General features: G+C 42.0%; 1 protein-coding gene across 2 annotated transcripts in view; it reads right to left on the minus strand.

Moving 5' to 3' along the window:
- Nucleotides 1-12,332: 12,332 nt before the first annotated feature.
- stim2b (stromal interaction molecule 2b) overlaps nt 12,333-13,355 on the minus strand; it is a 51,868-nt gene continuing 50,845 nt past the window's right edge. For both annotated transcript variants that reach the window (XM_005744913.1, XM_005744914.1), the window contains one exon: nt 12,333-12,955. In XM_005744913.1, the coding sequence (XP_005744970.1) occupies nt 12,340-12,955 (616 nt within the window). In that variant the 3' untranslated portion in view covers nt 12,333-12,339. The remainder of the gene's footprint in view (nt 12,956-13,355) is intronic.

The following is a 13,355-nucleotide window of genomic DNA, read 5'->3' on the forward strand; positions in this document are numbered from 1 at the left end:
TTTTCACCCACAGATATGCATCTTTCCCTCAACCGTGAAATATTTTATCTCATAGTGTGCACTCGATTCACCGCTCTTCATTTATTAAGGTTCAATCCCCCCATTGTCTAAATAGTGTACTTTTTGAAAACACAAGTATAGAATCTTAATTCCTATCGAGTATGGAACAAACTCCTGATCCTGAAAGCAGTTTGGGATCAAACCGACCCACCTTTGTCCTCACAAGTGTTTCAGGAACTGGAGCGCTGCATAAATCAGACTACTTTAGAGCCAAAGCATGTGCACATGGTTAATTAGAAATAACGGGGGGAGAGAGAGCACTGGGCCTCGCAGGGTTATCCTGCACGATGAAGTCACGCTGCTTATTTGTGTCAGCTGATAGGTGTGGAGGACTAATATGCAGCTGATGCGACTGCTGTGATCGCCTATGCAAATCTGATTAAGCTCAGCTTAATCACACCAAATCAATCAGAGCAGTGTCATTCATGTCAAAAGACATTCAGACTACGCCGGTCCCAACAAACATTTTTTACAATTTGTTCATGTTTATTAATGAGGTCTTTGATCTCTTTCAGCTGCTTTAGGGCCAACAAATTAAACTCTGTAATTGCTTAATAAAAAGATGCATGCAGCGCTCAAGTGTAGCGAGATTATTTTTAGCAGCATTTTAATCAGGCCTACCTTTGCTAGAAATTAAAGATGAAATTCAAGCTGAATATTTGTTTCTTGGGATCTACCTGCTATGTGTGTGAACGACACATGTAATGTGCTGCTCTGATGAAATATCTCATTCGATTAGAGATTCTTATACACTAACTGTGTAGAGACATTTAGAGTATCTGGAACCTTCTTGTAGTTCAACAAATATGTCCGTGGTATAATGGGGAATACTGGTTTGGAGGATTTTCTTCTCTCTTTTCTTTTTTTCCCCAGCACGACAACCTTATCTAAGTCGTATTTCCCTTAGCTTTCAGCTTCTAAGCAGAAGTGTTAGTGCTGGATCTTCTCTGCATTATTTATTCACTGTTCTGTCCCAGTCAGCATGATTCAGTTGGTTTAATCGAAGTTATATTAGGGTTATTTTTTTCAAAGTTAAATTTACTAAAAATTTAACATGTAGCTAGCTGATAACTTTCTCATTTAGCCTGAAGACTGTTATTTATATTGAGACTTCTTGTCTGATTGTTCAACCAAATTTAGAATAATTTTTTACTTGTATTACATCAAATCCATATCAGTAGAGACAACGCAACGCTGCAGTTGTGTCACACAGTGCTGTGAAGTAAAACAGATTTTAATATTAAAACGATAACACAATAAATGCAGTTGTTAAATGATGATTCGTTTTATTAAGGAGGAAAAATGATCCAGACCTGCATGGCCCTGTGTGAGAAAGTATTTGCCCCATAAACCCGATAACTGGTTGAGCCATCCTTGGAAGCACAAACTGCAATCATGCATTTGTGATAACTGGCAATGAGCTTTCCACAGCACTCTTCTTCGCAGAATTGTTTGTAATTCAGCCACATTGGAGGATTTTCCAGCATGAACAGCCTGTTTAAGGTCAGAAATCCAGACTTTGAGTTTTGAGCTTCAAGGTACGACTGATGGACAGACATTCTCCTTCAGAGCAGAATTAATGATTCCTTCAGTTACTTTAATGAGATGCTTTGTTCGTTTTACACCCGATGTAACGAGACGCAAACCTTCCAAAAAGTTCAGCCTGGGAAGGTGCCCCAAGTTTTCTTCATTTGTGGATAATCACTCTCACCGTGATTCCCAAAGCATTATAAATGGCTTTGTAACCCTGACTGATGGATGTCAATGAGCTTGTTTCTCAGCTGTTTCTTTAGATTGTGGCATGATGTGTTGCTTTTTGAGACCTTTTAGCTTACTTCACTTAATTTTTCACACAGGGCCAGGTAGGTTTGGATTTATTTCCTCCCTTATTAAATGAAATCATTATTCAAACACTGAATGTTGTATTTAGTTGGGTTATCTTTGATTTTTTTTAAAAAAAGAAAAGAAAAGGGGGGATACTTTATCACAGCACTGTGTATCATGTTTTCTGCCAGCTAGGCAACTGAAAAAAGAAATCCAGCTTTTAAGGCGACTCAGTGCTTTGTAGTGTGGGGCAGGAAGTGTACAATGGCACTTGCAGCCTATTGTTGGAACATAGACTGTATTTAAAATTGAGTTCAATCCCATTTTATTTGTGCAACTTAATATTAAATTGAGAGGTTCAAAGGGCCTCGCAGGTATAAAAACACATTAAGAAACAAAGTCAGAGCCCATCAGATATACATACACAGCCACAGACACACAGATAATCCTTGAATGAAAATACATCAGAAACGCAAACAGACATACGAAAAAAGAAACAACCTTGGAAGCAACAGAAGCAGTCGGCCAACATGAAGAAGAATCTACCAGACTAATTGTGACTTAACTTAGTGGGTATGGCACCAATTTCCTTTGTGAGGATAACTAGACATCTAAGACGTTAGCAGAGTTTCAGAAGTATGAGCAGGTCCGAGACTGTGTAAGATTTTATATACAAGTAAGAGTATTTTCAGATCAGTTCTGCAGGATACTGGAAGCAAGAGTAGCTCCGCTAAACCTCGACGGATGTGCTCTGTGATATTCCTTTTCATTGTTAACCAAGGCAGAATTCAGGTTAAGCAGCAACCTACTGATCATCCAGCAAAAAGAGCTCTGTAGCAATTAGGACGGCTGAAAATGCCGTCCTAATTGCCCGTCAGGACGGGTTGTACGGGTTGTATTTTGGTAATATTCATGAGATAGAAGAGGGCTGTCTTTAATATGAGCTTTAAAGCTCAAATCTGAATGAGAAAAAAACTTTTAACTTGTGGTTTTACACTCGTTGCTAATGTCCCAAACTTCTGAATAGATAATATTTGATATTACTGTCAATTAAATACAATAATAGAGAGTTTAGTCAAAGCATCACTGCCTCTACAGAAACATATAGCCGTGTATCATCTGCATAACCACAGTAGCAAATATTATGCTGTCTGATTAACAAGCGGCCACATGTATAGTGAGAACATTAACGGGCTCAGATAGCTGCCCTGTGGAACTCCATAGAAAGTGTCACGAGTGGCTGATAGCTGACCTCCAAAGATGAAGTATTTCCTGTCGGTGACCGTTAATCTAAATCATTCAAAAACACAATTATAAAAAGTAAAATACGGACAACAATCTTGCCTAGTATCATAAGTTAGCCTAACTATGAAGGTTATTATAGTTAGCTAAAACCAAACTAAAAGCTAAACCTAGATGTGGTGAAACTAAAATAAAAATTAGACTTTTGAAAGAAACTAACACTGAAATTAGTTTGTGAACTTAACTAATTAAAATAAAATCAAAGTACTGAGGAAATATCCTTAGTTTATATTTGTTAGTTTGGTAAAAAATTAAATTAACTTGATTTCTTGTAATAGCTGTACTGATTTTAACATGAAATAATAATTCAAAAAGAGTAAAAGTGACTGAAACTAATAAAAAACTAAAGTGAAACAATAAAATCCACTCTGGGAACTAATTGAAACTAAACAGAATTAAAGTCTAAATGAAAACAATTTGAAAATACTAAACTATAATAACTCTGCTAACGATCTTGGTGAGGGAATTCACTGTCCTGTGATTTGCTCTATCACCAGACTGGAACCTAGCAGGATATCACTGATTTGCATAAATACAGCTTTTTCTAATACTTTCCTAAAAAAAAAGGAAGGTTTGATATTGGTCTGTGATTACTCGATATATTTGTGTCCAAGTTTGATTGCTGTAAAAGTGGTTTCACGGCTGTTTTAACAGTCTGACGTGACATTTTACAGTTGAAAAAAAGATGAAAAAATTCCTCACATTTATCAGAGGTCTTGATGTACCTCATCTGTAGAAGGATTTAGAAACCATGTGATTGTAGTGAGCAATACTCTGGGATTACTTCCATTGTCAACAGTGAGTTCTTTGTAAGGTATTCTCCTCTTGCTTTGCTGGTAGCTTTGTCCTAAAGAGACAGAATCTTTATAGGCTAGACGATGGACTTCTAGTTGTGCTTTTTTCTGTCTCCTCTCAGCAGAGCAGCCTTCTGCAGACCCCTTTGAGGTTGCAGACAGTATTTTTCAGCCATGGGGACGATTTAACCTGTCAATGTCTAGTGTATCATGTCTGATACATGGGTTTTGTGAGTTTTTAACCCCCTGAAAAAACTAAATAAATTGCTCAATACATTTTAAGCAATTAATTGCAAAAAAAAAGCCTTATGTAGAAAACATGATACAAATTCAAACTTATATGTCCAAATGAATATTTAATAAATGCTATCAATATCTAATAAGTGCTATCTAAAGACTTGTTTCTTGACTCTAAACTATCATGTGGTTTTGGTTGCAGATAAAACAGCATCAAAAGACACAGCATAAAGGTCACCTACAGCAGCAGCAGAGACTTAAACGCTGGCGATCTTGGCTAATGACCAGATCAAGTGTCTCACCAAGGTTATGAGAAGGTTCGATAGCATGCTGCATAAAGTCAGAGTTCTCATTTGGGTTCAAAATGGTGTTGACTTTTAGGCCATTGCTGTTGTTTATATGAATAGTAAAACCTCCATCCAATAGGATTGTGTCATAGCGATGTGTAATGAGTGCCATCAATCCTGAAAATTGTGGAAGGAAATTAGTGTCTTGCTTTGGTGGACTATAAATTGCGATAATGAGGACACTTGGTTTAATTTGCAAATCAACTGCAAAGTGTGAACTAAAAGTACCAAGGTTCATCATTTTGAATACAGGTTGGTTTCAGTGGAGAATTGCAACGCTATCACCTTCTGATCTTGTCTTGCAGCTTGAAAAACACTCAAATCTGGGAACAGATTTCATTTCTAACCGCCACACCATCCTCTCTAAGCCAGGCTTCAACAAAGAAACATTAAATCTAATTCTTTTTCAGTGATCAGACTTCTCATTTGAGAGGGATCTTATATTTAATAACCCAAATCCGAGTTTGGACTTGGTATCTGAGTGATTCTGAGCAGTGATATGAATACTGATTAAGCTACTTGAGCAAATTTTGTTCCCTGTTTATTTCTGATAAGTGGAGGAGCCGATGTACCAATGCCATAGAAAGTAGTGGAATAAGGGGGCAAGTTCACTATGTTTTTCGAAGGTCCTGGCTCCACACGAGCAACAAGTCTGAGGAAACAAAGATTCAATTCAGGTTTATTTATATAGCTCCATTTCAAGGAGCTTCATATTGTAAGGTAAAGACTACAATATTAGAAAGAAACCCTACAATCAGATTACCCCCTCTGAGTATGCACTTGGCAGCATTTGGAAAGAAAAAAATCCCTTTTAATGTAAAGAGGAGAACAGCATTTCTATTTTTATGGACACTTCTAATCTGCCTTGTCTCCATAGATTCTCGGTCATAGAGGTTGTAGTAGTCTTAAGAATTTGAGACAAAGGGAAGTGGACTTGGACTCTCATCCAAGAGCTTTTGTCAGTCTAAACAAATCCATGGTCTGGATAATAATTCTGATTCCAGACCAGAACGCTACAACCACGATATCAGATAGGAACCTCACCAAACCAGGAAGGACAAGCAGAATGGATTTAATTGCCGGCTTGACCTCATTCAATAGCAGATGCTTTGAAAACTGCAGCTGACTGCAAGTGGTCATATATAGTTATCGATTTGAACCGGTTCTTTCAAGCGCAGCAAGACCACAAGTTCATTGCTTACAGTCGCATAATTTGGATCATGCAATGGTCTCCAACCGCTGTTTTTTCCTAGTGTGGCTGTAACATAAGGGTTTAATTCAGCAGGATGTTCTTTTTGATAGTTATCGTCCTGATTAGACTAAAACCATGGGTATAATTTAGGCTAATAAAATGTCATTTTATTAGCCTACAAGTGTCCCTGAGTATTAATTCAGATCCGCCTCTTGGGGGATGACAGTAAAAAGGCCAAACTTTTGGCTTTAAAATGGCCCACAAACAGTGTAAGACATGGCTGTGTTTTTATGCAGACTATGTGCTGGAAAAATGGTGCAAACTTTGGAAGTCAAAACAGGAAAGTTGAAGGTGGCGATACCAAAACTATGAGCTAAAAGACACAAAAAAGTACAAACTGCAGATTTGGGTAACAGTTCCCCGAAGAGTTTGTCACTACAAATGATACCTTTCGAGTTAACAATAATTCATTTTTCGATAGTTATTTCCATTCAATTCAGTTTTTGTAACCACAGGTGAACCTCCAACAACCAGGCTACCCCTATGAGCAAGCACTTGGCGACAGTGGGAAGGAAAAACTCACTTTAAACAGGAAGAAACCTCTCGGCAGAACCAGGTAAAAATATTTCTGTGTGCAATGTGTCTTTTGTTCTGTCTCCCAGCCCTCATCATCAACTGATCACAGCAGATGGTCGCCCCACCCTAAGCCTAGTTTGGCCAAAGGTTTCTTCCTGTTAAAATGTAGTTTTTCCTTCCCACTGTTTTCAGTTTTATTTGTCATATGCAAGTTAGCTTGATGGTAGAAACTGTTTTTTTTTTTACAAGACTTTTTTAAGTCTTGTAGTCCGAGCAGACAGACTCCTGTAACTCTGCCAGATGGTAACAAGGAGAAGCGCTGATGTGCTGGGTGGCTGTGGTCCTTGATGATGCTGTGTGCTTTACGGAAGCATCGCTGAAGATAAATGTCCTGAATGGCAGGAAGCCTCATGCCAGTGATGTGCTCTGCTGCCTTCACCACCCTCTGTAGTGATTTACGGCTGCTGGCAGAGCAGCTTCCGTACCAAACTGTAATGCAGCTCATCAGCAAGCTCTCGATTGCACACCTGTAGAAATTTGAGGTGATGTTGGCGTTCATGCCAAACTTCCTCAGCCTCCTCAGGAAGTAAAGCCGCTGGCGAGCTTTCCTGATAGCAGTGTCTGTGTGAAGGGTCCAGGAGAAGCCTTGACACCGATGATGTGGATGGGCTGGTGTTCCCTGACTGGTCGTTTCCAGTAGTCCACTATCATTTCTCTAGGTTTGCTGACGTTGAGAGTCCGGTTATTTTCCAGACACTGTTACAAAGTGCTTGCTCATAGTTGGTTATTTCATTTTTCAGATTTTCTCTGTATTATTGCGGCATAATGGAATTGAACTAAATTTGAATTGAATTAAATTCTAGATCCTGAAAACGTGCTATGATAGCTGTAATTGTATGAACCCGAACCCCCTCGCAGGTGAAGCCCTTCCGCTCTCTAAATCTGTTTTGGCTCCACTCTTGGTGACAGAAGAACACCACAGTCCCACCTGAAATGGCTTCATTATACCACAAACTGGTTGCAGGTCTCTGTCGCAGAGTTTTGGAGCAGAAACATTAATTTGCAGGGAGCACGTCTGGTTCCAAAGCTGACTTTGTCTGTCTCAGTCTGGGTAAACACGGCAGCCATCAATTTTGACTATCCCAGGCTGTTTAGGACGTCTCTCTGCTGCTGTCGAGTATAATAGTCGAGAGCGCGCGCGAAGCTGCACTGGCACCCGGCATTCACAGCTTCTGTTTTCCTTTTTACTGGATTTTGGAAAGTGATGAACAATTTCTGTTAGTTTGTCTTCATTTACTTCATTCTTTACTGTGAGTTTGTTCCTAAAAACGGGCTTTCTCCCTTCCTTTAATGCTGACCCTTTTATAGCTCATTCCTGTTTCTGCTTCCCTTTTAAAAAACATTCAACCCTTTTTTCTCTCTCTCTCTCCGTGGATGGAAAAAGGTAGACGGCAAGCCCCAGTAGGTCACAGTGCATTAACCACACTAATAAACCCATTACACCGCAATGGAATGGGATCCAAACGAGAGAGAGAGAGAGAGTTGAGTGATGGGGATAAAGAAAGGAGAGAGGCTGATTTTGGCAGAGAGGAATGGTAGAGTGAGGAGGGAGAGATATAGCACAGTGGCAGGTTGGGTAAAAGCCTCGCTGATACACATTCCCTTTACGTATGTGTGCCTTTAAGCCCTCCGTCTATTCATTACCTTTTCTAACAGCATTCATTAAAGGGAGGATCTGCCATCTTCTGCCAGAGCATTGCATCACTTTCTGCTCCCGTACACAACACTCCTCTTCCTGAGCATTAGCGTCATTGTGGGGCCAATTACAACACTGCAGTGCCGATCTTGGGGGGCCATAAATATCCGCAATGTGTCCCCCCCAACCTGCAGTGCTCCAGCGAGGATACAGAGGAAGCAGAGAGGAGGAAAGTAGGAAGACAATATGGGACAAAGAAGCAGCTGAATGCAGCAATATTTAAGGAGCAAAGAAAAGAAACTACGAGCTGAGTCACGCACCGCTTTAAATATTGTGGAGGTGCGGGAATAGATGACCTAGCCTCCTGCGTTTGAGCAATGTCACGATTTGGGAGTGAATATTTGAGAAGTAAAAATGGCTTTAAAAAATAGCGTCCACATACTTTTGACCTCATCTCGCTCCAGATTGGTCTCAAAGGTTTGGTTCTGCATCGTGCATCCACAAGCATGCATGTTCAAAAGTATGTGGACACGTACACATATTACATATTCACACATGCACATTCTTTTGCATAACAGCTGTGTATTCTGCAGCACTGCTAAACTGCCCAGGCCGAGACATACCAGCACAGAGATCTTACTGGGAAACTGTTGTCAGTGTGTCTGTCCTCATTCATCGGCTCACTTCTCATCTTCTCATTAATAAGAACTTAGTTTCCCGGTGTTTTCCTGTTTTGTTGCTGGGCAGCTAGTCGAGTATCGGTGCACCTTTGGAACAGGGGTAATACTTTACTGCAAACATGCAATTTGAAGCTTCTGAACTGCATCTAGCTTCTACACTTATTACAAGAAATGTAATTTGGCACTATATCCGTATAGGAAGCCAATTTTCGCAGAGTGAGTGCAGAATCAATCTTCTATACCAAATTACAGTGAACTAAAAGATGATCAGATTAGCCGTTAGATCAAAACACATTCACGGGGTCTGGAGCTTCCTCTGTGTCTCTCTGTGCGTGCTCCATCTGACAAAAGAAACAAGCCTGACTCTGGTCCTTCACAGCATTCACCAGCCTGCACTGACACTCACACTTCACCGTTAGGGAGTGGCTCCTGAGGGTTTTCTCTCCTGGTGCTCTGCTGACACCATGTGGGTGTAGCTGCAACTGCATCCCACCGGGCGGGGGCTTAAAAAAATAAGAAAGAAAGAAAAGGCAGGCCTGTGTGAAAGGCTGGGGTTTGTTTCTGTGTACAGTAGCACCCAAACAACACATTCATCACCAGCAGACGTCCCCGCTCCTCTCCTGGTGTGCCAAATTGATGAACCATCAACGCAAGTTTCATTACGTTCACTTTATATTGATAAAGCAATCATGCATGCTTTTCTTCTGTGTTTCACCGTTTCCCGACTCGCAAGACAAATGGGAGTGTCAGAACGATATTTCCCCCCACCACCCCGCACTTCTGTGTACCGCTGTGAGGAGGATGTAGGGCTTCAAAAAAGCCGGATCAGGGAGGTTTCATTCCTGTGGGAAGTCACAAGTCAAACTTTTAGCTCAGCTGGGTGGGTTTAGATCTATGCTGAAGACTTTCAAAATGCTGGTGCGATTTAGTTCAGCAAAGATTTCTGAGGGGTGATAATTGATCATTTCAACCATCAGCTGATCAAGAAAAACACTCCCAGCCTTATAATAACTCTGATGCCATCCTTCCTGACCTTCATCATCTGTATTAAATGATTTCAAAAATCAAAAGCCATCATTATGGAAAGTGAGAATCTTACTTGTTGAGCTCCAGGTGCTTCGATCAGGTAGCAGCAACACTGCCTGCTCGTTCCATCTGCTCTTGTTTTTAAAACAGGAGCTTTAAACCTCCATTATTTATAGTGACAGCGTAGGATTTTTAGGTTTTCTCCTGTGTTCGTGTGACTCAGTTAAGTTTTATGTATATAACACCAATTCAAAACAGTATATTGTAAGATTAAAAAACCTACAACTACAATCAGACGAGGAAGCACTTTGGCGACAGTGGGAAAGAAAAACTCCCTTTTAACAGGAAGGAACCTCTGGCAGAACCAGGCACAAGGAGGGGCGGCCATCTGCCACGTCCGATTGGGGGTGAGGGGAGACAGGACAAAAGACACACTAGACACTCATACACCTATCAGCCACTTATTTAGGTATAGCTATTCACCACTCGTTAAGGCAAATATCTAATCCAACCAATCCTGCGTCAGCAACTTAGTGCACTCAGGCATGCAGATGTGATCAGGATGACCTGCTGAAGGTCAAACTGAGCATCAGAATGGGGAAAACTGGTGTCAGAGTGGCTTTTATATCCAGCATTCTTACGTTTGAGAAGCTGTTTATTTTTTATTGGTTATACATTTATTAAAGTGCCTCCAATATCAGAAAACCTGCAAAAAACCCCAATGATTTGGTGCTTTTTATATCAGGTGAACTGAGCTTGATGTGTTACGTTTACGGATTGCAACTCTGAGCAAATAATCTCATAGCACCTTCTCTAATGGGTTTTTATGAAACAGGCAAAACAAGCATGAAACGCTGCTGCAAACATGACACTGAAACATCTCCGATGCCTCCATTTTTTTTATTTATTTATTAATTCTTCTACCGTATACAAATATTCACACAGAAAATGTTCTCCAAAAAAACAACTAATGTCTCGTAAACATTCGTGTCCTCCTCGTCTCGCAAGCCTGTCTTCCTTCATCGTGTGCTGCGTCGTCCACAAGCTTCCAAACATATATTTATTTAAAAACACTCGCTTCACTGTGCCGTGCTGACACTCGCGACGCAACCTCGTGCGTGGCATCGCCCTCCTCCACACCCACCCCATCGCGTTTGCAGGCACGTGCCCGGTCGAGTGGAGTTGCAGCAGTGACAGCCAGGTCCGGGATGAAGGGGAAGAAGCCAGAAATCACAGTGTGAAGCAGGAGCTCTTTGACATCAGTGCGCTCGGTTGCGGGCCCAGAGGTGAGGAGCGGGACCGTATTGCGTGGGTCACCTTCGAGCTTAGTGTGTGGTGGTGGCGGTTGGGGGTAGTGGGGAGAGAGAGGCGGGGACTGGTGTACTGATCAGATCCAGATCAGAAAGTCTCTTATTTTATCGTGGTTTTTGTTCTCCTGAACAGATGATCATCGCTGTGTAGTGTCTGTGAACGCTGATAGCGACTGTCTTGTGCATCTTTAAATACAGCATGAATGTTTAAAGCCAATCTGACCAAAAATCTAGAAGTTTGGAAACAGAAATGTACGTTTAACGTTTATTTATGGCTACAGGAAGCAGGTAATCAAGTAATAACGGGGAGGCTAGAGTACAGGGAAAGTGACTGGTGTGAGTTAAGTCTGCATATTCATTAAGATCAAATCATCGCCACCGTTAATCCACTTAAAAACATTTGTAAGAACATAATAAAGTGAAAACAAAGTACGGATATATATATATTTATATACGGAGACGAGCATAAACAGTGGCACTGGGACCGATCACATAATTTTGGCTCTGGCATTATGCGCTTGCATCCTCAGTGCAGCTGCCCGTGCATTCTTCTCATCTCTGTGTTGATTTCCAAATGTCCTCCGCGAGCAGCGGCTGTTTCCCAGAACAGCAGGAAAGCAGTAGTGCAACAAACTTTTAGCAGGATTTTTTTTGTTTTTTCCCCCCATCAAAGGAAATTAGTCAAGTACACGTTTAGGATTCGAACACTTTGCAAGATGCAATTTCATCATTTGATCGGAAAGAAGTAAGTCGGGGCGCGTGAGAAAGGAATCGGACGAAATATGGTTTGCACAACCTTTTGCTTTTTCCGAGCTTTGCTCGTGTGCCGCTGTCGCCACTGAAAGCGAGCGTCCCGGTAGGAACAGCGAGCCCCCCCTCCCTTCTCTCTCTCTCTGTGCTCAACGTCGACAGTGAAACACTAAACATACACAGACTGCACCTTTTACATCCTTTGACATGAGTGGCTTTTTGGTTCAAACTCGGGATAAAATTAAGAGAAGACAGTGAACAAGTATGACCTTTGACCTTTTCGCTGACTTGACCTTTTGCAGGTTTCCCTGTGAGTGACTAAATAAAAAAGCATTGTTGAAAAATAAGGCTATCAGCCTGGGGAGGCGTTTAAAGGCACCCAGGCTGAGCTACATTCCATCTTTGATGACGAAAAGAAGAACTTAAGAGAGAAAATGAAATGTTTTAGCTTACAGTGACGTCCATTGTTTTAATATTAGGGCTAAAACAACTTTTTAAGATTTGATTTTCTCTCTCACTCACACACACGCAGACACACTCAAGTTTTATTTTTTCTTTTTAAATATGTTTTTGATTTTAGAGGACGTGCGCCTGATTTTCTCTCCGTTGTCGCAGGAGTCCTGGGAGGACGTGCTCTGGAGCTTGTAATCCCTTCCCAGACTCCGGCCCTCCGAGTCCAGGGAGGTAAGAGACGGGTGGCGCCCCACATTAGGCAGCATGCTTGCCGGCAGCTGGCCGAAGCTGTAGGACTTCTCCAGGATGCCGTTGTACATGCCCTTGCCCGTCGGAGAGGTGACGTTCCCCAGAGGTCCGCTGTGGGACTCGGGTACGATGCGGGTGAGGTCGGGCGAGCCTCTTTGTGCAAACTGATGGTGCTCCAAGGCCGGGGAAGGTGAGGTGGAGGGCGGGCCTGAAGGTGTGGTGGCCGGGGTGGGAGGCAGAGGAGGAGGCGTGTCCCTGAGACTGCTGCTGCTGCTGCTGGTGTGGGTGGTGGAGGTGGTGGATGCAGGGCGCTCTGCGGTCTGGGTGAACAGCAGCAGCTCCTCGCGGGAGATCTTGCGGTAGGGGATGTCCGAGGCCGCTGAGCAGGGGTTGTGCAGCGACTTGCGGCCCACTGAGCTCAGAGAGTCTGTGTCGGAGCTGCCCTCCTGAGACGCCTCCCTAATAAAGGAGAGCAGACAAGGCTGGTCACAGACTGATAAACAACACTGAAAAACATCTTCTATGTGTGCTATTTTAAAGTTAGCCTTTCTCTAAATGCGCCTGCATCCATGTTCAGTCACTTCCCCTCTCTGCTGCCTGATCACCTGATGGACTCATTGTCTTTGTCCCTGCTCTACGACCGGACGACACGGCACTGAATCGCCTTAAATATCCACTCTCTCGTCTTCCAGCGATGCTAAAATCATCTGAGGAAAGACGCTCCTGAGAACATTCTATGATCCTGGATCAGACGCTTTTATTTGCATTTTTGAATTTTCCTAATGACAAATATTTATTGCCAGATTTAAAGTGAACATCCCAGCACATGATAGAAACTCCCCGTCACCACCACAGCAGG

This window comes from Pundamilia nyererei, unplaced genomic scaffold, assembly GCF_000239375.1.
Source record: "Pundamilia nyererei isolate P.nyererei 1_Seehausen unplaced genomic scaffold, PunNye1.0 scaffold00151, whole genome shotgun sequence".
NCBI classification, from domain to species: domain Eukaryota; kingdom Metazoa; phylum Chordata; class Actinopteri; order Cichliformes; family Cichlidae; genus Pundamilia; species Pundamilia nyererei.